At 37.0% G+C, this 27,342-nt stretch overlaps 1 protein-coding gene across 2 annotated transcripts in view; it reads left to right on the plus strand.

Moving 5' to 3' along the window:
- The first annotated feature begins 3,711 nt into the window (after positions 1-3,711).
- The window catches only part of LOC149001778 (L-arabinokinase-like), a 105,534-nt gene continuing 81,903 nt past the window's right edge, over positions 3,712-27,342 (plus strand). The window contains exons 1-10 of one of the 2 annotated variants that reach the window (XM_089138914.1): positions 3,712-3,840; positions 4,263-4,370; positions 4,811-4,918; positions 5,606-5,674; positions 5,924-6,007; positions 6,181-6,257; positions 23,706-23,772; positions 25,669-25,726; positions 25,843-25,910; positions 25,987-26,049. In XM_089138914.1, coding sequence (XP_088995040.1) covers positions 3,802-3,840; positions 4,263-4,370; positions 4,811-4,918; positions 5,606-5,674; positions 5,924-6,007; positions 6,181-6,257; positions 23,706-23,772; positions 25,669-25,726; positions 25,843-25,910; positions 25,987-26,049 — 741 coding nt within the window. In that variant the 5' untranslated portion in view covers positions 3,712-3,801. Of the gene's footprint in view, positions 4,371-4,810; positions 4,919-5,605; positions 5,675-5,923; positions 6,008-6,180; positions 6,258-23,705; positions 23,773-25,668; positions 25,727-25,842; positions 25,911-25,986; positions 26,050-27,342 lie in introns of both variants that reach the window. The other variant, XM_089138915.1, reaches the window with a different exon arrangement.

Here is a 27,342-nt window from a genome sequence, read left to right on the forward strand (position 1 = left end):
GATCAAATTTGCCTTCTTTATCTCTTCAAAATTTTCAAGTTGGCCCATAATCACACATCTCTAGCCCATCATGCTCCAGATCAGGCCCATTTTTGCATTTGAGAATTTGAATGGACTTCTTGAAGTGTAAAATTGCATGATTCAAGCCCAAAACTCCAAATATTTGCTTAAATCTTGAAAAGTCCTAAAATCTGTAAAAACAACATAAAACCCAAGATAACTCCACTATAAGTGTATAAAATGCATGCTTTATGCCCTAAGATTTCACACATAAATGTGCTCATCATATTATTTATCTTTTCAAAATAAAATAAGTTCTGAGGAGCTTGATTGATATTTTGACTTAGAGCAAATTACATATGTAATCCCTAAATTTGCAAACTATTACATTTATATCCTTTGAAATTTATTCTATCATGTTTATTATATTTCAAATTATGTATCAAACACACCCCTATTGTTACAATATTAGGATAAAATGATACTTGATAGCTATTATTCTTTTGAAATTCCCAAACTACTAATCATTTACCCTCGAAACCTTTTTGACTTTTAAGGGTTAAAAAAAGCAGAAAAGATGAAGATGATGAACGAGTCTGACTAATTTTAAGTATCTTCTTAAAAATTTTCCCCTCACTTATGAGAAGATTTAATAAGCATAAATACATCTTTTGCATTTTAAAACTTATGATGTTAGGCGTAAAGGAATGTAGTAATTTGACAAGTATTAGTCATAAACTTAAAATTTGTAAAAAAATTCCAGCATATAGAGACTTCTTATCACAGATGTAGATATGCTAACACTAGACAACAACACAATCCAAATACTCTTGGATCGAAGAGGCTTTTCCTATGAAAATACCTCATCATCCCATTACTTGAACTAATGGTAGGGAGGTTGGAAATGGAAGAGATACCTCATTTTGGTTTGGCCATTGGCAAAAGAACTCAACAAGCATTTCTATAGCTGAACCTAAAACTAATATATGATTTCAAGAAATCCCTTTGGATGAGATGGTTAGAAGTGTCTAGATTAACAAGGAGTTTCTCTCAAGCCTCAAAAACTTTCAATCAATCTCCTCTAAACTTTTAGTTTCTACTACAAATGATTGTTGGGTATCATTAATTGCATCCAATGGTGAGTTCTTTGCCAAACTGGTGGGGTGAACATTGTTGAAACCAAAATATCCAAGGGATTACAATGATTATACCGCATGGTGGAAATTTTTCTGGATGCTACTAATACACCCTAGATTTAAAACTTTCTTTTGGCATCTTGTGAATGTAAGGCTACCAGTTAAGTCTATCTTATGATTCTTATCCCAGTGGTCAAAGACGAACCTTGTTTGTGATCTGTGCGGCGACAAGGCAAAGACGGTTTGGCATGTCTTCATTTCATGCGAATGAACCAAAAGAATTTGGGCTATAGGACCGCTAGGATTGAGAACGGGCCACTTGGCCCATCACTCAATCCTGCATTTGTACAAAAGGTTCCTAGCTAATACACAATAGGATTTGAAAACAAAAAATGTTTTTTTCCCCCTTCATTATAATAACTTGCTTTTTTCTTTGGAAGCAGGAAAGAAATACAATTATCTTTAATAAACAAAAACCAAATCCTCACATGGTTCTGAGGAATGTTACCAAATGGATAGCTGAGTTGAATTTTTATGAATTTGATATTATTGATGCAGGCCAAACACCAATACAGGAAGATGGCTATGAAGGAAGGCCAATCAAAATTTTGATAATAGCACCCATATATAAACACAATACACTTACCTACTTTATTGTGTGCAAGGGTATATAGCAGACTTCTAAAAAGAGTGGAATGGAGTGTGGGGATTGTTGAAAATGGATGCATTCAATATATGGGAGCTAGGCGAATGACAAAAGGTGGAAGTTTGGAGGCAGTATTGGAGGCAATCTAACAAGGTATTACTATGACATTTGCACTTCGCATTACTCTTAAGGAAATATGGTGCAACCATAATGAAGCTTTAGGCATGCTCCCCAAACCAAGCCGACCTTGGCCAATAACTTTAGCACCACTTTTGATCAACATCTTGACAAATTATGCAGAAGCATCTTTTTGTAATTTTAAATCCCCAACATTCTTATCTAGCTTTACTAACTTAGCTGTTTTGGTTGCAAATAGAATAGGTAGCAGTAGCATAGAGCAAAATTCGGTCGAAACTTGCGAAATTTTGACCACAATTTCGTTGAAACTTCTCGAAACTTCAAAACCTGATTCAACCCAGCTGAACTAGCTGGTTCGTGAGAAAAAACATTCCCAAAGTTCGTGGGAAATATGAGAAATTTTGTGGAAACCTGAGAAATTCTTAGAAACTTGAGAAATTTCGTGAAAAAATATGAAAGAAACCTGAGTAGTACTATGTTTGTAACATCCTCTCCTCCCAATTTTTTAATTTTTTTTGTTTCTTTCATATTTTTCTAAATACCACGACAAATACCCCCTCCATCAGGACTTCTTTATCCAAATTGTGTATTCCCTCATATAAGTTACCTGAGGTATGTTGATGACCAGACTTATAAAGTTATGTATAGTTGTTGATTACCTTGACAACCATAGGCATAAAATGTCATGTGATGTATATGTTCATTGGTTGGAGGAGAGGATGTTACAAACATAGTACTACTCAACTCACATGATGGATTCACCGAAGCACTCCTCTTGGCAATGAGTTATATTTTCTTTTTGTCAGTTATTTTGTATTTGATGTTTTAAAGTTAAAAATCATATATTAAATGTTATATACTTAAATAGTTAAGTTTATAGTGTACTTCCTGGACAACTCTACATTGATGTTATGTACATTGAATGGCATATATATATATTGATTTTTTTTAGTAAAATGCAACTAATGTGTTTTTTATACTCTAATTAGCTTAAATGCAGAGTCCCATCTTAAAATACTCCCTAAGACCTGTCGAAACTTGCACAAAAAATTCCTAAGTCTCCTCGAAAATTTTCAATTTCCTATATAGGTTTTCCATTTTCACTTGATCGAAACTTGAGTTTCCTTCAATTTTTTTTTTCTTTCTATGAGCAGTAGAACTCTTATTTGTGAGAAGAATTATGTTTTCACATAACTATCTTTTCGTTACTAGAAAAAAAAATCCAAAAATTTCCCTTTTTCTCAATTTTTTAAATTTAATTTTGTTAAGATTAATGACGATGGAAAGTTTTTGGGAAAATTACTTGATTAACTAATTTAAGTTTTCATTTACAAAAGTAATCACTCAAAGTTTCACTTAATAAAACTAGTTAAAACTGAGTTTGGATTTACAAAACTAGCCAAAATAGTGATTTTTCATCAATTTGGACATTTTTACCCATAAAATTAATTATACCAACATAGTGACTTTTCCTTTTTAATGTGGTTAATTTTAGGGGTTAAAAATGTTAAAAGGAATGAAAAATTACTATTTTGGTTAGTTTTGTAAATCCAAATTTAGTTTTAGCCAGTTTAAATGTTAAAAGGAATGAAAAATTACTATTTTGGTTAGTTTTGTAAACTTAAATTTAGTTTTAGCCAGTTTTATTAAGTGAAACATTGAGTGGTTATTTTTGTAAAAGAAAGCCTAAAAGATGTAATTTTCCAAAAAGGTTTTTTTTTTTTTTTTTTTTTTTATAGTAAGGACGAAATTCTTTTTGACTAGAAATAACTCAATCTATTGTATAACAGTTACTGCTGGGTTGTCAAAGCGGTCCTGCGTCAATGCAAATTCTCTGTATCTTCTCGAAATGTTTGAACAACCAGAAAATTTTGGTTGCTGATGGTTCTATCTTCTACTTTTGGTGACGATCACTGCATGGTAATTGGTAGTAAATTTTGGTTCTATTTTATGGCGATGGTAGAATGTTTTTCATCCTGTTCTGAACAGTAATGGAGATTTAAGCATACCTTCTACAAATTAGTGAAATTGTAATGGAGATTCCTTCAACAGCTGCTACTACATTATCGAAATGGAGACGTTTTAATGTCTAATTTTAGTCGTCCAGTGCTGTGGTTGATCCATTTTGTCAACGACGGGAGTAGCAGTTCTTGAGTTGACGGAGATCCTTCTTAATTCCGTTTAATTTAGTTGATCTGTGGGTAGTTCGCGGAGTACAAAGACTTCAACCACTCAGAGCTTCGTTTGATTTGAATATATTCCGTTAATCAGCATTACCAACTTTATATTTGTTCTTAACTTGTTGATTGTTAAAGACGGACTCATTTTGTTATATGATGAAGAATACGAGCACAGATGAGAATGATGAAGTCTCCGCCTCTCGAAAGCATCTCGTCTTTGCGTATTACGTTAGCGGTCATGGGTTTGGTCATGCTACGCGCGTTGTTGAGGTTTGGATTTTCATTCGTTCGCCATTGTCATTATCTGAAGGAGTGAACCCCTTGTTTCCTCTTTTTTGAACTTGATCTATGTCATATTCATTAGTTTAATTTTCTAAGTGACTGTCATTTAAGCAGATTTAGCATCGCATTTTAATTTGACTTTTATAGTTTGCTATGTCTTAACGACTCAGCACTAAAAATTCTCTACTCTACTTTTTTTGATATGAAAAAAATGCTTTCATCCCTAAAGCTTTCAGAGAAGCTCTATTTTTTAAGTGTTAATGATGGGTTTGTTATGCTCTTTGATTCTTCTTTTTACAAAATGCATTTATTTTCTTTACATCCTCTTAATTTGAAATTGAATTTTTTTTATCGTGAAAATAATATTTTTGATTGATTATAAGACTTCTAGTTGATTGCAAGTGCTGTTGATTTGTTCTGCTTTGTAGGTTGTGCGGTATCTCATTGCAGCTGGGCATGATGTTCACATAGTTACTGCCGCACCTAACTTCATATTTACTACTGAGATACAGTCACAAAGACTCTTCATTCGCAAGGTCATCTAAACTTGGGACTTAGGATATTCGAGAATCAGCAAATTGTTAGCTTGATCGTAAATTTTCGATGTTCGATAGGGTCAAATTTTTTCTTTCTGCTCTGTATTTTCAAAAGGATCTTTTTGCATTTGCATTGTTAGAAATTAGCTTGGTAGGTTCACTTAAAGAGTCCTGTTGCTGAAGTAAAAGTGATCTAGTTTTATTTTATTCAATTTTAAGCTTTAAAAATGGTGGGTGAGTTCCTCCTGTTGATGGCATTGCCAAAAGTGGTGGAAGCTGTTCTGAGTTGCAAAAGTGCTGATTTTCGGCAGTGTTGATGTAGCAGCAGAAAGCTGCTGATACCGTTATTCTGTTGTTTCCTTTTCTTAATACAAATTACCAGTGACCTAAAAAAATGGTGGGTGCATTTGCATCACACATTCACTGGAACAGGGGTGATTATGATCCCTAAGACTCTTTAAGAGCAAAGCGTTTGAACTTTTTTACTTAAAATTTTGGTCTAGAGTGGGAATGGTTTAACTTCTTCTCATATCCCCCCCTGAAAGAAATGTAATTTTTTCATATACACTTCCCTTGGATTACAGATATCCTTAAGCCATAGGAGGTGTCAGGCATGCATATAATCGTGGCTTGAAATGGCATTTTAACACGGTTTCTTACCATAAATTAATTTATCTGTGATTACAGGTTTTGTTGGATTGTGGAGCTGTACAGGCAGATGCCTTGACTGTGGATCGCCTTGGCTCTTTGGAGAAGGTATAGAATGCTATCTTGGTTATCAGTAAAAGTAACTGAATTCTTCAACTTACTTTTTACTCATTATGGTTATATTCTTGGTGACTTTATTTGCATTACTTTATTAATCTTTTCTGTATTCATTGTTTTTTTCTTCTTTTTTTTGATGAATTTCTGTATTCATTATTATCCCTGATTTACTGTTTTTTTTTTCTTGGTAATTATCTTCCTTTCCTTCATAAACATCCTTTTCTTTTTTGGACAATTCAGTATTCTCAAACAGCTGTGGTTCCTCGGTATGCTATTCTGGCGACAGAAGTTGAGTGGCTGAACTCCATCAAGGCTGATTTAGTGGTACTTGAGTGCTTTTGTTTGAAGAAATTATTGATTCCAAATTATTGGCTCTTTATTTTTAATGGACCTTATAGAATAAAACATGAGAAGGATGTAAGGCATATCAATATCAATGTACTGGCAGAAGCAATTTTGGGCTAACGTAAAGTATATTGATTCTTCTGTGGGAACAGGTTTCAGATGTTGTTCCTCTTGCATGTCGAGCTGCAGCAGATGCTGGAATTCACTCTGTTTGTGTAGCCAATTTCAGGTAAATTTTTGGACTTATTAGACTAATATTTCTTTAATCCATCTCATATTGGTTTGGCTGAACTCAACTTAAATTAAGAATATATATATATATATATATATATATATATATATATATATATATATATATATATATATATTTTTTTTTTAACTAAATAGGATTGGCTAGTTGGATCCTGTTTTGCCATCGAACTATGTTCAAAGCCATATTTTCTTGTCAACCCAAAACTGTTCATATCCTTTCTGAACACTTCTCCCCAAACCATTGTCTATCTGATCTGCACATTATGACTCTTCCTTTCCAGTGCACTCAATGGTCTCTTCTGTAGATTCCTATACTGTTTTGAACTACTCTTTTTCAACTAATCAGCAATCACCTAGAGTAACCCTTCTCAAGTCACCTTGAAAATTTTCATGTCTTATTTTATGTATAATTATTATTCATCTAGGTGCATCCATCTGGTAAGTGTGTTATCATTGTCATGAGCAGTATCACTTGTTCACACACATATTTGCCACTGGCTTTGATTTGACAGCCGCCTATAGGTACTGTTTTGGAGCAAGAAAGGTTGAAGACTGCAGTTTCACGCTTTGGCCAGTGCATTTATTGCTCATATCTTCTCACCAGTTCTTTGTTTTGTGAAATAATAATCATGAGACTTGGGTCAGATTTCATATCTAGGTTGAATCTTATCAATCAAATATTAGCTGAAGAGATTTTGGGCTCACATTAGTTGTCGCACATGATGTTCAGATCCTGTAGAGAATTCTGTTCTCTACACCATGCATCAATTTCATGGAATTTTTTGAGTTGTCTTTTAGTAGGAATATAGGATGTCAACACATGAGAATGTTATATCTATGTGCTAAATGTTAATCACTTGAGAACAACTATAATAATATGACATCAGAGTGAGAAGTCATGGCTTGATCATAGCATTTATGATGTGCAGCAGTGTATGCTGAAGGAAGCAGTACCTGCACTTGGCCTAAGTTTAAGGTTTGAACATGAAAGTTGTAGCTCTTTGAGCCAGATTTCATATGGATAAAGAACCAAGTCAATCAGTGATCATTGATAGAGATAAGACCATTTAGGCACAGAGATCAAGTTGCTAGACTATGGAACCAGCTGGCCGGTTGGAAGCAGATCCATTTTTGGCTGATCAAAACTCTACCCGTCATGACCCTGCCTAGAAATGTTTTTGTTTATTTTATTTTTGGGTTTAGTAAATTTTCTTATTCATATTTATATAAGGCACCAATGGTTTTGAGAGGAGAGTGGAGGAGAGTGGAGGAGAGTGATTCTGAGAATGACAAAGGAGATGGAAGGCTTTTATGCATTATGCCATTTCCATCTCCCAAAAACCACTCTTGTGAGGGTTTATTGTCATTTAATTGCTTGAGATTTTGATCCTTTTTCCTTTGATTTCATGCCTTACCATTCTCTTCCTATTAATGCTTCCCCGTTGGTGACACAACATGTCATCATCCAAACATTGAGATTAGTAGGCAAGACCAAAGGAGAGGAAATATTTCATTCCGAAACATAGAATTGGTTAAGCTAGGTGGGCAATGGATCTTGAAGTGGTAAAAGCTTCAGCTTGGTAAACGTTATGAGGAGACAAAGGATAAATATCGTGTTTTGTATGTATATAGGAGACAAGAAGGAACTCAAGGAAGAGTAACCAAGCCAAGGTATTGGCTGACTTCATCCAAACTAATATTGGAGAAACAGGTTCAACATTGTCTGCATGTAGCACCCCAAGTGTGTTTGCATGGAACTTGTAAGCATCAAGTTGGGGAACACATGGCTGATTTAATGTAGGATTGTAGTCGATATGAATTGATTATTATTGGTGGGGACTCAAATGAACACTTGGTAGTAACCGTACAGGATATTAACATTTACACTGTGAATACAATGTTGGGAGAGAAACAATGAGGAGGCCTCAAACCTAGAATTTGTGGTCGCTAATGGTCTTCAATTGTAAAAGTTTTCTTCGATATAAGAGAGAATCACTTAGTTACTTATAAAAGTGGGAATTGTATCTGCCAAATAGACTTTTTTTCATAAGAAGGGTTAACAGAATGTTTTGTAAGGACGTCATTGTTATCCATGGACTCATGGAGAGAGCTTCAACCACCCAGCGTGGAATGGTGGCGGCCTTGCATATGTACATCAGTGCACAGAAGCATAGGAGGGAACCTATTTACCCTAAAATAAGATGGTTGACATTTGAAGAGGAGTCCTTATGGACCAGCCAGGAGATTTATGACTGGGATAGGCCGAATTCCATGGGAATCTGTAGTGTTTGGGAAAATGGTTAGGGAAAATGGTTAGGAGGGGATGCCTTTGTTAAATAGAATCTTCTCCCCCCAATTGGGGTTTATAACAAAACCAGAATCTCCTATTGAGGTGCAGCCACAGGTTGAAGAAGAAACCAGAGAACCAGAAAAGAAGAGAGAAGAGAATGAGAAGAAGAAGAAGAAGAAGAAGAAGAAGAAGAAGAAGAAGAAGAAGAAGAAGAGGCAAAGACAATAGGAAGGACTTGACCCAAAAAATTCTTATATCTTGTGAGCGATAGCATGATACTCTGCCTTAGCACTAGACCGAGCCATTGAAATTTGCTTCTTTCTCCTCCAAGTGACCAAGTTCCCTCCAAGGAAAGTTCATTAACCACAAGTGGATCTCCGATCATCTTGTGATCCTGCCAGGTTTACATTTGAATAAGCACACAACTTTAGATGAGTATTTCTCTTGTACGCAAGTCCTTTTCCTGGAGCCTTCTTCAAATATTGTAAGATATGTATCACGGCATCCTAGTGAGGCTCCTTGGACAAGTGCATGAACTAGCTAACAACACCTACAACATACAAGTTTGGATGAGTCATGGTAAGATATATAAGATTTTCCTTCCGTTTATTCCTTTGGGGATTCACAAAATACTTTCCTCCATCCTTGGTGAGTTTGAGATGAGAGTCCATAGGTGTATCAACAAGCTTACACCCAAGCATACCAGTTTCAGTTAGCAAGTTCAACACATACTTTCACAAAGAAAGGCCAATCCCGTGAAGCCTTTGAAGAATTTTAATTCCAAGAGAATACTATAAATGTGCCAGAATGATTGGAATAACACTGGAAAAATCTCACTTCAGTTAATGCTGAATTGTACTTTTTATAACATGCTTTTGGGGACTGTTTCAGCCCATAGATTGACTTGTGAAGTCAACATACTTTAGTAGAATAACCTCTTTGAGCAACAAATCAAGGAGGTTGCTCCATATACACTTCTTCAGCCAAACCTCTATACAAAAAAGCATTTTTGTTGTCTAACTGATGAAGAGGCCATTCTAAGCAGCAAATGATAATAAAATACACACAAAATTCAAACAGGCTACAGGGGAGAAAGTTTCAAAAAAAATCTACACCATAAGTCTTAAGTATACCCCTTTGCACCCAATTGCACGTAAAGGCACTCCACAAACCCATCAGACTTATGTTTAATCACAAAAACCCAATGACGTCTAACAAGTTCCTTACTTAGAGGCAAATCCACAAGAGTCCATGTATTCCTAGAAAGTAGAGCCTCAATTTCAGACTAACCCGGATCAAAGAGAGCCTCAGAGTATGTAGATGGAATAGTAATAGAAGACAGAGATGTGGTAAGGCTACAATATTGAACATGTAAGTGAAGTGTAGTAACATAATGAGAAATAAGATACCTAACATCTGAACGTTGGGAATAAGAATGCTTACCTTTCCTCAGACAATGGGAAAACTATCAGGACTATCAGACATTGAAGGAGGATTTGTCGAAGAAGATATCAACTGTTGTACCATCCGATTGTTTTTGTTTCTTCCGCCAATGATAGACTTTTATTGATGGAAATTGAACTAGCACCTCATCTAGACAAGGAAATACAAATGGTTCTTCAGTAGCACCACTGTTTGGTTCTCCTTCAGGCAACTCCTCTAACCTAGGTACCTCAGTGGGAAATGGCAGCACCTTTAGGGGGGGGGGGTCAAACTTATCAGCTTGAGATAATTGATCAAGCTGTGATAAATTGACTCTTAGTTAGGGGTCAAAAACTTTGTACCCTTTTTTTGGTACCAAGAATAACTTAGAAAAATGCACTTATGAGCTTTTACTGAAAACTTATCTTTTGGTTGAGGTAAAACATGTGCATAACATATATAGCCAAAAAATTTGGGTGAGATAGAAAATAGTGGTGACTCTAGATAAACAAATCCCAATGTCTCATCTTACAAAACTAAGGATAGCATTTGATTTTTATCAAGGTACAAGCTGTAAGTATTGCATCAAAGTAGTAGTAGTTTTAGATGTCAAAATTTGAACTTACTTGTAGGAAACTCTGGATTTAAACCAGCCAAGAATTTTGAAACATAGAATTCAGCCCTCTGTCTTTAAAGTTTCCAGATTGGTAGTAAGGGGCTGATGTTGCTGTAACTCTTCAACTAATGCTTTAAATCCACTATAGCACTCCATCAATGAGCGATCCTTTTGAGAGTAACTGAACATCTAATCATATAGGTCATAAACACGCAAAGTACTTTTTTCTTGACCAGAAGAATTGCATTAAGTCCTCTCATATTTGCTTGGATGTGTCATAAAACATGATGTTATTTGCAATAGGAGAATCAACCCTATTCCAAATGAATACCTTAACCACAACATCTTCATGAGTCCACGTTTTATGTGCGAAAATAGTGGCTGCATCCTTCTAATCAACATTGGGATAGTTTTCTTTTTAGTCCTTTGATTTTCCTTGGGCATGGATAAATGCATACATCGCCTTTGCCCAAAGAAAATTATTTTTGGCTCCTTTCAACTTAGTACTTGTAATTTGGAGGACTATACCTTCCTTGGATAGAGTTGCCAAAGGATCAGCCATTGTGGAAGCTCAGAATAGTAATTACTGACAGTATGAATGACTACAAACATAGAAGACGTAATTGTCTTCTTAGAACCTAATTCATTTGAACATCACAATTACTGTTGCAGCTTAAGGCTGCTGCTGCCACACACGACTCACAAAAAAAAAAAAGAAAAAAAAAGAAAAAAAAACCGACAGATGGAAACCCAGGTGACCATGACCTCAGTAGAAAGGCTTTGATACCATATAACAAAACCAAAATCTCCTACTGAGGTGCAGCCGCAGGTTGAAGAAGAAATCAGAGAACCTGAAAAGAAGAGAGAAAAGAATGAGAAGAAGAAGATGCAGAGACGATTCTGCAGTAGCGTCGTCTCTGCCCTCTAATACCTTTATTTATAGTTGGATGTTACAACCCTAAACCAGACCCAAAATCGATGGGAATCCAAGTTACTAATTCTAGATACATTCCAAATTAAACACCCACCTTCTAAATTCTAAATCTGTTCCGACACAACTTGCTAGAAAATTAGTAACAGAATCTGCACTTCGCAATTTTGTAGAGCACCTATACTTTCTAATTCTGTAACAGGGCCAGGTTGCTTGTTCTCCATGATTCCTTACTTTCCCTTTCTTTCACATAAGAATCGCAACTCTTATGGGATATCCTATTCTGTTCTTTCTTCCTATCTAATATAAAATGGTTACCTATCAAAAATAAAAAGGGTTCATGGAGAGACATGGCGAACAATAAGGACTTTATGTTTCAGGGATAAGGGAGACAAGGAGTTCATCCATTTTGGGTTGAGTACTCCAAGATTGGACATCAAGGGCAAGGAGAAACTGAAAGGGGGAGAGGGGACAGCTCTGAAGGATATCAACAGGGATGTGATGCAGGCCACCACAAATATAAGGCTCTCGAGCTAGCTGCCCAGCACCTATGAGCTGCTATCAACAGTTAGGGTTGCTGCCGAGAAATATTAGTAGTAGTAGAAAGCAGTCTATACTAAGTGTTTTTTCTTTCAGTACTTTTAAATTTTGGTTGACGATGGTACTATTGTAAATTCTGCCAAGCTTAAGTCTAGGGTGGAATACCTATAACTTATTTAATTATCAGTTTATTAGATTTGGAAGGCCTCCACAGTTTAGGGGTCTTGTTTGACTGTTTAGAGTGTCCAGTTATGTTTCAGCCAGGAGTCGCAAGTTGGTAAGTATTCAAGCCCTATTGTAAGGAGGATTCACATTGTATGGGCTGATTAGCCATCTATAAGTAAAACCCCCTTTCAATGGATGCATATACACTAATTACTTGATTTTTCCATTCAGCTTTGCTGATTCTCTTAATATCTTGCCTTATCTGAGGTAAGGTTAGATCGATCCCTTGGTGAGTCATATCCAAGGTGGTTTTACTTGGTTATTGGCAAGTAACATCCAAAATATGGCTGTAGCTAAGGACAGCTAAACAGTTCACTCAATCCTCATCCACACTTGAAGACAAGGCTCCACAATGAGGTAATCTTGAAGCTTGCACTGTGTCTTCGCCTTCTCTTACATTCCCCTCTTGGCCCAATTCGATTCCCTCCAAAATCAAGAAACCCTAGATTTGCACTTTACAGCATCCAAAACCTGTCAAAGTTCCAACGCTGCCTCTTCCCATCCCATAGACGCTTGATTTTAACCCCATACTTTTGTAACTAGCCTAACCCTCAAATCCATCAAAGAGAAACCCTAAATCTTGAAAATCTAAAACCAAAATACCTCGTATATCTTCTAGCTTTACGGTAAGGATTGGAATCTTGGTCTTGAGGCCAGTTTCAACCAGGCTAGAAATTGAGATATGTTGGTTTCAACCGAAATTTCGGTCAAACTTGGAACATTTTGACCCAAGTTTTGACATCAGGTTTCGACCCTTATATGATGTGTTTTTCATTTGATTTCTTGCCTCCTACCTATTTAAAGCATAATGAACACAATGGAATTGGTATGTTGCTAAAAAGAACCACTGAAAACTTATCATTCTAGTATATTAACACATGAAAGGTTTTGAGAAAGACAAACTTTGTAAAATTGAACAAACTGTATTGCATACATGAATTGTTTGATAGAAAATTACATGTAAAACAAAATACAATAACCAAAAACAGAGTCTTAGGCTTCAGTTCCAAGTTGAGTGTCTGGCTAGAATCTGTGGATCCATCTCCTATCTACAGTAGAGTAGTACTCTGAATAATGGATGAAAGCTCCGCATGACATGTTATGCCTAAAGTTGTCCAAGAGATAACTCACTGTGTTACCATAGGTGGGATCATCAACATAATGTAGATGTCCCATCTTAAGAAATGTGTAATAAGGAAAAATACTCCATACGACACCACTCAAGCCATCAACAAAGAAAAACTCAAGACCATTCATGCCATCAACAAAACAAAAATTAAAAAAATGGGAAGTTTGGAACAATCCTTGCAAGAATCTTCTAAAATCCCAAAGGAAAGAGCAAATGGTGTGATTGAAGTCAAAAGAATTACTGAGTTAGGGTGAAAAAGAGGTTGAAATCACAAAAAATAAGCAAAAAAAATCTGGCAGTTTGGGTTTGAAACTCAAAGGGAAAAATCTGGCGGAAGCTGTAAAACCTGCGAAATCTCACAGGTTTCAAGGTTTTGGCCCCTTTAGATTGAAATTTTGACTGTTTCAGTCGAAACCTTGTACTTTTTTGATTCCATCTAGATTTTGTCTTGTTTTTCTTTCAAACAAGCGGTTTTGACAAAAATTTATACCGTGCTTTGAGGACATAATCTATACCATACTCCCTAGGTTAGTTTCATCTCATTTTGGCACCTTTAATCCCTAATTGCCAATCTCTAGAAAAACATCCCTTATTATCCCATCTCAGGAGATCTTGAAAGTGTTCTATAATTCTTACATAGTTACATTTACCCTTATGATCTACTTCCTAGTAACAAATTCCCTAACCCCGGCTTGTTATTGTTTTAACTTGCAACAAGCTCACGAGATCAGCCTACAAGGATACTCCACAACTGAATTAACGCCTAACCGCAGCCCTTTTGCCCCATTGAGCTAGCCTACTTCTGTTTCAGGATCTTGGTTTAATAGTACCTATTAAATTGAGGTTACATCAAGGAGAAGTATCCAGCAGGTTTGCCATTGATCGTAATAGTGCAGGAGTAAATGCTGGAGAGGATTCAGTTGAAGAAAATAGGAAGGAAGGCCTAGATTGTACTTGTCATTTTTGTCAAGGTAATTTGTTAGTTTTTGAGTCCCTCAACAGCTTGGGTCTTGTAGCCCTTTGACAAGATTGGTTTAGATTCTCTCCTTGTGCTACCAATTGTATTTCTAAGATTTTGTTCATGCATGGCAGTTTCTGTCACATCCCTCCAGCCGGTACCCTATCTGGAATACCCGGAGGTGTGATTCACAGCCCCGAAGATCAAGTTTAGGAACGATCATATCCATTTAGCACAATAGCATAATCAAAAGCAAGAACAAATCATTGTATTCAAGTATTTTACTAATAAAAGTCAAGAAAGGATTTCGGAAGGATCACAAAAGAATATCAGAGTGTGGAACAACAAGATACCAATCAAGGACAGTTGTAAAGTATATCGAAAATACATCCAACAAACATATGCGGAAGGTAGATCGAAATCTAAAGCAAATCTCTAAGCTAATACAAGTAAAAGAAAAAGACTAGAAGAAAAGAGAAATCTAATAGACATCTTCCATCGGCTCTTCTTCTTCTTCAATCTTCATCATCTTCACTTTTAGGTCGTGCTCTTGTAGCTTCAGGTCAGCATCTAGCTCACGATCCTATCGGTGAACAAGACGATGTCGGCTGCCGCCAATAGGAGCCATCAATGCAGTCCAAACTTGAGTGTTGGCTGCCCTGCTAGTCAGGCCCTTCTCCAGAGACTTCCGGAGCTGCATCATATATGGAAGGGTCCTCCATACTGTGGCACGGGTTCTCTTCCGGACCTGCAAAATCATCTAAAACAAGTTCCCCGAAGGGTAAGCTCAAAAGAACTTAGCAAGTATATCCAATCACAATAAGCGTCGTCACACACAATCAAGGCAAACATAAATGCAATGATACGGAACAATATATGCAAGTATGCTTCTAACTCTATATATGTATGCTGGTCTCTATTGGCAGACACGCTTTAAGTCATAGCACCATACTCCTATGGCCGGGTCTCAAATCACTCTTCCCTCAATCGTTTCAGTATCTTGGGTTCTCTGGTGGTAATTGGTTCTTGCATCCCTTTAGGACATTCCATGGCTGGGATTTAGGTCACCGCTCTCTCACATCACCATTGGTTTGAGTATTGGCGCGTGTACATGGTTAATGTTAGCCCAATGCAAGTCATCTACTTAGTTATATCAAATTAGGGTTGGATACTTCCATTCCTCGCCCCGGGCTATCTTTTCCGGTACCTTCCCCCCTAGAGTCATCGTATCCTATGGCTACAACCAACTCGGACTACGGACTCATTAACCTTATTGGTCATCCACAAATAGTAAACGGGAAGCTCTCATGTCCTCTCACGGATATAACTCACCGGTCTTGAGCGCCCATGAGCCCAAGTCTACTACTTGCGACCTTACCAATGAATGGCCCCCACGATGTGATTCATGTCCTCTCATAGATATAACTCACCGGTCTTGAGCGCTTATAAATCCCCATTGCTACCACGGGTCACTTGGTCTCAATATCCTTCCGAATCGGGTTTGATATAACAGGGTATTCCTAGCCAACACTATTAGACCAAACCTAGGTATGTGAACCAGTAGTCAGGGAAAGAGTCAAGGGGCACTATAGGAAAGCGTCCCATATCACTTCCACTGGTGTCCAAAGCCAGAAACGCTAAAAGGGTATTCCCTATTCCACAACCACAACCTAGGCATTCACATTATGTCATGATTTCATACAAGTCCCATTCACATTCATATTCACATCATAGTCCATATCACATTCTCAACATGAAATCATCAATCCAATATGTAAATAACATTATAAACATGCTAATGTAGTTACTGAAGTGATACAATGCTAAGAAAGTAAAACAACAGTAGTTAAGTCATGCATACAAGTCATATCACAAAAAGCATGTAAATAGGCATATTGTGAGTTGGAATACTCACCTCGTAATCTGAATATTTAACCTTCAATTGAGAGATCAGAGATCAAGACCAAAATCACCTAAACAAACTTAAGAAAACATGTATAGGTCATAAGAAGTAAATCCAAGAGATAGGAGTCGAAACGGAGCAAAACAGAGTTTCTGTCAGCTTTGGTTGACTGGGTGGTCGACTGGGTGGTAGACCAGTCGACCACCCAGTCGATCAGGTGAACAGTACGCGACAACAAACACTAAATCGGTCATAACTTCTTCGTTTGAAGTCCGATTACTCCGAAATTCAAAGGGAACTCCACATAAACATACTAAGACTATCTAACATGGATTAGACACCATCCATGATCAAAATCAATGACTTTCTAATTTAATCAAAACATGGTTTTCAATGAAAGCAAGCCATGGATTCAAAGGAGAATTTAGAGAGAATAGGATTTCACTCTAAAGGAACATTAGCAATAGATCAGAGATAAGAACTGTCATGAGAATGGATCTAACATGCTAGAGAAATAAGATTAAACATGCATTCATGAAGATATCAATGATCTCTTCTATAAAATCAAATATGGAGATCATAGATCAGCAATAGAAACTAAGAATAAACATGTCTAACACTGATTAGAAAGGAAAACTACAGTAAGAAAGGATCATGCTATCAAAACCAAATTAGAAACAAGGAGAATCACCATATAGCTTCAAAGAATGCATAGAGTGAATGAGGTTTCACTCTAAGACACAAGGAGATTAGAGAATAGGCAATTACAGTAGTGTAATACCTTCCTCACAATGAAAACAATAAACCAGAACAGTAGAGAGAAAAGATTAAAGAAGAAAGAGGTAGAATACCAACCTTGAATGAGAGAAACCAAAATAGAAACTTGGTAGAATGCTTGGGGATCTTCCACAACACCAAGAGAGGCTTTGAGAGAGGCTTCACACGTTCTCCAGAGGTTTTAGAAACAAGAGAGGTTGAAAATCACGTAGTCCCATTAATTAAAGCATAAAAAACCCTAAAAGAAGATCTTACACAGATTCTATCCCTGTTGGTCGATTGGCCTAGTCGACCACCCAGTTGACCAAGGTTGTCAGCAAGCCTTAGTCATGGGCTTCAAGGCTCAAACTTATTCCAATTCAAAATGGGCTTCTCCCAACTCAACATATGACTCACCTAGCATAGAGAAATGCCTTCAAACCATGTCCAACTGGGCTTTAAGTCCATCAACCAAGTTCTTAAACAACAAGGTGCAGTTCATCTCCAATCAGACAAAATTTCCAAAAAGTGAACTCCATCATCAATCTCCATTGGTTTTGGGTCAAACACCATGTCTTCTATTGAGATGGCCCACAATGACTTCTTCCTTCACTTCGGGTCTTCGGATCTCCATGGGTTTTGGGTCAATCACCACTAAGTCACTTCGTCATCCAAAACATATAGGGTGTCCAGGTTAGGGTTTGGGCTGGATTTCACAATTTCTGTCCCTATGAGTCTTATATTAAAAGACTTCAGCTCTTCCTACCACTGGATCAACCCTTTTTTGGTTATTATGTCCTTTCAACTTGTAGGATTACATTGTCCAAAGCTTTGGCACAATCTGATTCCTGACTATAGGAATTGTTTATGTTTTAGTGACTTCTTTATCACTAAATTTTTACGTAACTCCGGTAGGTGTTCGTGTGAGGGCACTGGAACCCTTCTGACCTGGAGAATTTGTGATGCTGGGTTGGGTTTGGTGAATCAACTGGTTGCTTCTCTAGTTGAAGTATTGTGCCACTATTTTGTTGCCTATGTTACGTTTCCATCTTCCAGCAATATTTCTATGATATTTTGACATGGGATGGCAAGTTAACCAGCTTTTGACCATAATTTTTGCCCCATCAGATGGCTGGGCAATGTTGACACTTCTATTTTCTAACCAATAGCTTTCTTAAGCTATTTCACCATGGTTCTAACCTTTCTTTAAAATTCATGATGTTGAAAGAAACGATTGTGGTGAATGGCTTATTGATCCATGATCTCAAGCCCTCTATTTATAATTAAGTGGAAAGTAGACTATTACAAGGAATAGAATTTTACATGAATGCAAACTCTAATTTAACTCCTATACAAACTCTTATTAGATTCCTAATATAATCCAGCACTCCCCCTCAAGTTGAGGCATAGATATTAGTCATGCCCAACTTGCCTACAATAGAAAGGAAATCTCTTTCTTTCAAACCCTTAGTGAAAACATCTGCTACTTGGTCTCCAGATCTTACAAAAGGCATGCAGATAAGCCCTTGTTCCAACTTTCCTTTGACAAAAAACCTGTCAATTTCAATGTGCTTAGTTCGATCATGTTGCACTGGATTATTAGCAATACTAATAGCAGACTTGTTGTCACAATATAACATCATAGGGTTTGGAACTTGGACTCCAATATCTTGCAGCAAGCCTTTCAACCATAGTAGCTCACAAACTCCACGAACCATAGTTCTATATTCAGCTTCGGTACTAGATAAAGCTACCACATTCTGTTTCTTACTTCTCCAAGTAACTAGATTACCTCCAACAAAGGTACAGTAACCTGAAATTGACTTCCTGTCTGGAGATCCAGCCCAATCTGCATCAGTGTATGCTTCTACTTTTAGATTATCGGTGGGTATTAGAAGTATTCCTTTTCCAGGAGTTCCCTTCAAATACTGTAGTATTCTAGTAACAACCTTCATATGAGCTAAATATGGATCATGCATGAATTGGCTCACTATCCCTACAGCATAAGCGATGTCTGGCTTGGTGTGGGACAAGTAAATAAGCTTCCCTACCAGCCTTTGGTATCTTCCTTTGTCCACTGGTTCTCCCTATTTTTCTTTAAGTCTCGCTCCAGTTTCAATAGGGGTATCAATTGCTTTACACCCCAACATTCCCACTTCTGATAATAGATCTAGGACATACTTTCTTTGGGATAGGAATATACCTTTATTTGATCGAGCCACCTCAATCCCTAAGAAATCGTAACTTCCTAGATCTTTAATTTCAAATTCTCTGCCAAAAAAGTCTTTCAACTTTTGAATTTCTTCACCATCATTCCCTTTGATGACAATATCGTCTACATAAACAATGAGAAGTGTGATGTTAGTACCTGACTTCTTGACAAATAGTGTATGATCAACATTGCTTTGCTTGTACCCAATAGAAGTCATTGCCTTTAGAAGGCGTCCAAACCAGCATCTAGGAGACTGTTTTAACCCATATATTGACCTCTTCAACCGACAGATTTTCCCTGTAGTATTTTCATCAGAAAAACCATGTGGGATTTCCATATAGACCTCTTCTCGCTAACTCCCATGTAAGAAGGCATTCTTTACGTCTAGTTGGTGCAAGTTCCAAGTGTTTGTTCACTACGGACAACAGTAACTCGATAGTATTTAGTTTCGCAATGAGGGCAAAGGTCTCCTGATAATCAATCCCATAGGTCTGTGTAAACCCCTTTGCAACTAGTCTAGCTTTCAACTTGTTGATTGATCCATCCATATTTTGTTTAACCACAAATGCCCATTTGCAGCCCACTGGTTTTTTTCCTGGAGGAAGTGTAATCAGCTCCCAAGTGTCATTTTTCTTCATTGCCTGCATTTCCTCTACCATAGCTTCCTTCCATCTCTTATCAAGCATAGGCTTCCTGCCAACTTTTAGGAACAGATACAGATGATAGAGAGGATATAAAAGCACGGTAGGAGTCAGACAAAGAGTTATAAGAAACATATTTAGCTATGGGATGTTGAGTACAAGATCTGACCCCTTTTCTAACAGCAATAGGAAGATTGAAAGAAGATACCTCAATAGAATCTGATTCTAGAGCAGGAGACTGAAGTGGTAACGTATCACCTTTCTCCACCTGCTTTAGCCGGTTGTATTTCTTCCTCTAATAAGTCTGCACCTCCTTATTCTGGTCAATCTAGTTTTGAAAGACCCCAACAGTGTGTCTCACAGGAGTGGTCTCCCCCTGGCTAGGTCCTTCACATGGTTCAAAAATCGAAGGGGGATGATTAGAGTCCTCAGGTATACTGGCAAAAGTCTCCCCCTGGTCAGGAAACTCTTCTGGGACTCTTAAGTTATGTTGGTGTGTGATAGGAAGATCTAGAGTCTGAAAGAACACCTCTCCTCTAAGACTCTCCCCCTGGAGAGGTGTATAGTAAGGGCAAAACTCATGAAAAAGTACATCCAGGGATACAATGGTTTTCCTGGAGGGAGGATGATAACATTTGTACCCTTTCTGAGTAGCAGAATACCCCAAAAATATGCAGCGTAGGCCGCAGGGAGCCAACTTATTTTGGTGGGCTGTGATTCTGGCATAACACACTCATCCAAAACCTTTGGGGGAATAATAAAAGAAGAGGCTACCTGAAGAATCTCATTAGGACATTTAAAACCAAGTATTCTACTGGGCATCCTATTCATAAGGTAAGAAGCAGTGAGTATAGCATCACTCCAGTATTGGTCAGGTACATTCATAGCAATCATAATGGAACGGGATATCTCTAAGAGATGCCGATTCTTCCTTTCGGCAACCCCATTTTGGGCAGCCGTATCAACGCAACTGGTTTAATGTATTATGCCAGAGTCAGAGAGATATCTTTGAAATTCACCATCAATATACTCTGTGTCATTGTCACTGCGAAGGATCTTCACAGTGGCATTGAACTGAGTTTTATTCATATTATGAAAATCATGAAAACATCAGAAAACCTCATTTTTTTGTTTTAAGAGATAAATCCATGTAGAACGAGAGTGACAATCAAATAAAATAACAAAGTACCTATGGCTAGTAATAGACACACGTCGGTAGGGACCCCACACATCAGTATGAATTAACATAAAAGGAATAGGTTTTCTATTATGAAGAGAAGGTAAATAGTAGAACGAGTCTGCTTCGCAAAAATGCAGGCTTCACAAAAAAAATATCCTCATTACAAGAAGAAACCAAATCAGGAAATATTTTCTTAAGGGTTCTTAGAGGGGGATGACCTAGCCTACGGTGCCATTGATGAAGGTCTGATATTACCGAATGGACCGGATTATAAGATGTAGTCAAAATAGACGTAGATTCTCCAATCGGCTTAAGCAAATAAAGTCCATTGTCTAGTTTACCACGTCCAATCTCCTTCCGCGTGACCAGATCCTGGAAGACACAGTAAGATGGGAAAAAAAGTCACTTTACAATTCAAGTCATGTGTGAGACTACTGATAGAGAGCAAGTTAGTAGAGAAACAGGGAACATGTAAAACTTTAGACAAAGAAAGTGATAGAGAATGTTGAATGGTCCCTTTTCCAGCAATGGAAGAATAAGAACCATCCGCAATTCGAACTTTATCCTTTCCAGAAGTTGGAGAATATTGTAAGAAAGAGGTGGATAAACCTGTCATATGATCTGTGGCTCCTGTATCAATGATCCAAGGAGTAGAAATTGAAGAAGCTTGAAAGCTTGTAAAAGTTTTACCTGAAGGAGCAAGGTAGGATTTGGTATGGGTAGTAGAGGAAGCAGTGGTCGAGGTTGTACCGGCAGTAGAAGACTGCAGAATACGTCGCAGAGTAGCGAACTCCTCTTGTGAAAAACCAATGTCTGCAGAGGGTGTGGTGGAAACTGTCTCAGAAATATTAGCCTTTGGTTTTCCCTTTCTTTGTGCTTGTTTTTGCTCAAAATCAGCAGGCTTCCCATATAGTTTTCAACAATTTTCCTTGGTATGATATGGTTTGTGAAAATGCTTACACTTGACAATCTCCTTAGTCGGATCAGATTTAGTGCGAACAGATTGTAAAGCTGATTTCTCCATAATAGGAGTATGGAGCATGGCTAATTGACGACTTTCTTCACACTGAACAAGAGCATAAGACTGTTCTAGTGTAGGAAAGGGAGAACGACTTAAGACTCGCACTTTGATCTGATCGTACTCCATGTTCAAACCTGCCAAGAAGTCATATACTCGAATCTTATCAATGTGCTTCTTATAAGTCGCCACATCATCTGGATTGGTGGGGTGATAATCCCCATAATGATCCAACTCTTGCCAAAGAGATCGCAACTCAGCATAATAGTGGGCCACATTTAGTTCCTTTTGGGTAGTGTCATGAAACTTCTTTCATAGCTCATAAACTTGTGCATCATTCTCCAACTGTCCATATGTTTCAGTAGTAGCCTTCCAGATTTGGGCTGCAGTATCCAAGTAATAGGTAACCCCGGGCAATATTTGGATGCATGGAATTCAAAAGGAATGACATAATAAGAGAGTCATTTGATATCCATTTATCCTGTAAAACACCTGCGGTAGTGGGTTTGATAGTGGTGTCCGTAATGTATCCAACTAGTCCTCTTCCAGCAATAGTCAGGTAAGCAGATCAAGACCAGATCAAGTAATTTGTGCCGTCAAACCTTACCGAAAGAGAATGAAGAGTGGGAAAATATTCGGATCCAGTGGGAGCAGTAGTATCATTGGTGGCTGCCATGTTGAAAGAATTGTCTGCAGCTCTTTAGTCTTCACCCCTTCTAAGTAACTGAAATGTCGCAGAATGCAACAGCCAAACCACTGTTAGGCGTAGGAAGCAGCTACAGTAGTAGCAGAGTCTTTGCGTTTGCTGTTTCGACTCTTTTTCTGTCGATTGCACAGGAAGCAGCGGCAGTTCCTCAGCAGCGGCGGTAACTGGAATCAGCAGGCATTAGCAGCAGCGATGGTAGCAGCGGTGGCAACAGGAAGCAGCAGCGGCGGTAATATGGAGCGAGATTCTTCTTCTCTTCTTCTTTATTTTTTTTCTTTTTCTGGTCTTCGAGGTTTGCAATAGAAAAGATAGTGCTGGTAGTAACTGAAAAATGATGGTGACCCAATTGCGATGGTTTGCGATGGGTTTGAAAAAAAGAAGAGAGAAGAAAAAAAAAATCCTAATCGAATTTAGGCTCTGATGTCATGTTGAAAGAAACGATTGTGGTGAATGGCTTATTGATCCATGATCTTAAGCCCTCTATTTATAATTAAGTGGAAAGTAGACATTACAAGGAATAGAATTTTACATGAATGCAAACTCTAATTTAACTCCTATACAAGCTCTTATTAGACTCCTAATAGAATCCAACACATGATCTTAATTTTGATTACTAAAACTTGTAATTTCCCTTCTTATCTATTTATTTAATCTATTCTTTAGATCTTTTGCTTATTTACTTGAAACTTCGTGATAGTGTTCATATGTGCATCTCTGCATTAATCATGCACTTAAACTGTATATTATAGACTACCATTTTTCTAGCAATGATCTTTGGTTTTGTTGGGTGCATCTTGTCCTGTTTGTCACAAAATATCCTTCTTCTTTTTTTCCCTCACCCTTACCTATGCAATAGCTTTAAAATTAATAATCTTCACTTTATTCTAAAAAACTGCAGTTGGGATGTCATATATGCTGAGTATGTAATGGCCGCAGGATATCATCATCGATCAATTGTGTGGCAGGTGATTTCTGTCCCTTTTTTGCTGTGGTTATTCGAAAAGGTTTCTTTATAAGCTTTGCTATCTTCTGTTTTTTCTTGGTATGCAAACCTAGTTTCTTCATTGATCAGTATTTTCTTTTTGCTTTAAAAAAAAATCTTCTGAACTTCTTCTTTGAGAATCTGTATTAGTAATCTTTTATCCTATCCCTTTCTTGCAAATGGTAGACAAGAAATTTTGGATACTTTATGTTTTGTATGTGCATCTTATGCAATACAAATATACAATATGTGAATCCTTAGTTGGCACTGCTTTGGGGGGGGGGGGGGATCAGTGTATCCCAAAACTTCCTTCTATCTGGTGGTGCTTCTTTGATTGTGATTCAAGGTTCGCTGGGAATTCATCAAATAAAAAAAAAAATAATAAATAAATAAAAAAGGAGATTGGTTGGGGCAGTCTTGTAATTACCAACCACCTTACAGACAGTTCTACTACACACCATAATGAATAAGTTAAACAATTCTAACATTCATGTAACCAAGGGTTCTTTGGATCAATTAATTACAAGCTTAATAAAAGGTTCATCTAAGACCTAGAAAGAAGAATGAACTTAACCAAGTGCCTGAATCCATCCATCTTCCAAATTCTCTTCAATGAATATCTTTTTTTTGAAATATGGAATCATTTCCTGCAGCAACCAAATAATCCCCTTTTGTCCTTCCCTAAACTGATTAAAAAAAGAGAGATTTTTGACTACTTCCAATAGGAGAGAAGTTGGAGCGAGAAAAGGAAAGAGAGAGAACAAGTGGGCGGACTGAAGAGAGGAAAAAAAAAAAAAGATTTGAAATAGAGGACATATGGGAGAAAGAGAGGAATGAGAGGGGAAGAGAGAGAAAGCGAATGGGGGGGAGGAGTTGGAGAGAGAAGGGATTCTTTGTTTTTTCAATTATTTTATCTTTCGTTCTTTTTCGTTATCTTCCCTGTTTCTTCTCTCTTATATCTCTTCTACTCTTTTGCACACCTTACTTGACAACACCATATTTACAAGCATTGAACTTTGGATATCTTCTAATTAGATGTAGAATTACACTTCACTTGATCTCTTTAATGAATCTTCTCTTCCCATCGTACCCCTGTTCATGTTTTTCAGTCAACGGCATTTGGAAATGTCAATCAACATGAGCTTTTCTCTGCCCATTCAGTACTTATTGTATGCAATGCTCTGTACCCTGTGTCTGCATGTTATTAACACTGTGTAGCAACATTTTTCCAAATTAACAACTACAACAATTTCATCCTGAAACAACAACAATAACAACAAGCCTCTTCCCAACTAAAATTTTCAAAATTAACTAATCAACAAATAGTAAATTGATCCCAACTATATGCATTATTTGTGGCTTGGTCAGGATACTTGTGTAACTATACAGTAACAGTAGAATACAGATTGTTCTACCAATCTCGGGTATGAAACCAAATTTACCAATTTGATTCTTCAACAGTCTAAAGGTTCCATTTTGTAGGAAAAACCACCGAAACAGCCAACGATCCAAAAAACAGAACAGATAATCAAATCAGTTAAAACTGATTCTGATCCGTATTCTGTCGGAATTGTCCAGGATCAACCAGAAATAAGTAGAAATGCTGGGAACTAAAACCATAGAAAGGGCCAAATGGCATGTCCAGCTGAAACATGACAAGTTACTGATCGAAATTGATGTATCTTTGTAATTCTAGACCTTGTTTCAGACACTCATCTATGAACCTTTTTTTCTGTTGAATATATGTTATTATATTTTTTAAACTTATTTTTCTGTGTCACTTTGCTTTTCATTTTGGTTTTGTGATGTTCTAGTTATTTTATGTATTTTAAAGATATCTATGAAATTAATCTTGGTTGGGTTTTGATAATCCATTCAGATTGCTGATGATTATTCTCATTGTGAGTTCGTAATCCGCCTTCCAGGATATTGCCCAAGTATGTACTACCATCCATTAATAATCTTTCTCTTTGTCTTAGATTGACAATCCTTTTTATTTGTGCTGTAGATATTGTTCCATGTCATTTATGAAATTTTTATCCTGATGTTCCAGTGCCAGCTTTCGGTGGTGTCATTGATGTACCCCTTATTGTCAGGGGTTTGCACAAAAATAGATTAGAGGTTTGGAGATTGTTAGAAATTGCTAAGAATGGTTGATTGCTATATCTAACGAAAATGTTTTTGTTATAATGATAAGGTCAGGAAGGAACTTGGGATTGCGGATGATGTTAAAGTAGTTATTTTCAACTTTGGGGGACAGGTGAGATACTAAGCATCACTTGTTTGAGATATTGTATTTTTTTGGAAATTCTAGTTTGTGTTGTGTGTGTGTGTGTGTTTTTTTTCCCTCCTATTTTGAATCCCTTGAAAAGCTATGAACTTCTCCATTATTTTAATATTTTCTATTTGTTGAAGTATACATAAGAACAATGGGCTGTTTTACTATTCACGTGAACAGTAATATGAACAGTATTATGTGAGTGATGCTTGTTTCCTTTTTAAATATGCTATACTTTCTATTTCTAACTTAGAAATATTGCTACACAAGTTTTGGGAGTTTCTATAAAGCATAGTTTTTTTTCTTCTATTAGTTACTAATTTCGGAACTTTCCTTTTTCTGTACTTTCCATTTTGGACAGATTTAGGACTATAAAATTCTGTCCATAAGTTGTACTCTTTATTTCCTTTTTAAGAGAGGAAGATGGCTTCCTTCTCAAGTTGTAATCTAGACTATTGATATCTATAAATAAGAGGCTGTGATTCTAGGAGTTCTAAGCTAGAATCGCAGACCTATGTGATTCGTATTTGTTCTTCTTCTTTCTTCTTCTCAATTCTTCTCTTCTTCTTCTCTAACATGGTATCGAAGCAGGTTTAATCAGAATTTGTTTCTCTTTGTGATTGTTGGTTTTGAGAGTTATTTAGGTTTTCATTTTGATGAATGGAACCCTAGTTCAATGAAGATGACAAACTATTCATTGAACTGGGGTTCCCATGGAGATTTAACATTTAAAATAAATAAATTTCAGTAGTTTGTTTTCTATTTTTGACCTTCCATTGGAGGTTTTGCTTGGATTGGAAGTACCGGTTCTCTATATCTTATCTGCGTACTGAGTTTTCTGAAATCTGTTTTCTGGTTTCTGAATTTGCTGCGAGCTGACTTTGAGTTCTGTAGTGAGATCTGCGATCTGTTTGTTAGATCTGGTCTTTCTTGTCCTTGCTTTGACTTTGCTTTTAGCAATTAGTTTGGCTGTGGCAGTGCTGGTGGTTCATTTTTGTGCGATTTGTGCAATTTGCTCCCTTTTGTTCCTTCCCTCTCCTCTAGGATTAATATTTTGTTTTTTTTTAAAAAGGTTTTGATATTTCTCTCGTTCCGTGAGGAAGAAGATGAAGTTTTGGTTAGTTTTTGGTTCATATTTGTTCAATGTTGGCTTAGTTTTGGGTTCAATTTTTGGACAATTCTGGTTCTAAAGGATATTGTGTGTGAACATGTTTGTCCTCCCAAGATGGGATTCTAGAACAATACCTTTGCCTACCTACCATTACCTATCTATTT

This window comes from Hakea prostrata, chromosome 10 (assembly GCF_041222555.1).
Source record: "Hakea prostrata isolate BN-2017 chromosome 10, UWA_Hpros_2, whole genome shotgun sequence".
NCBI lineage: Eukaryota > Viridiplantae > Streptophyta > Magnoliopsida > Proteales > Proteaceae > Hakea > Hakea prostrata.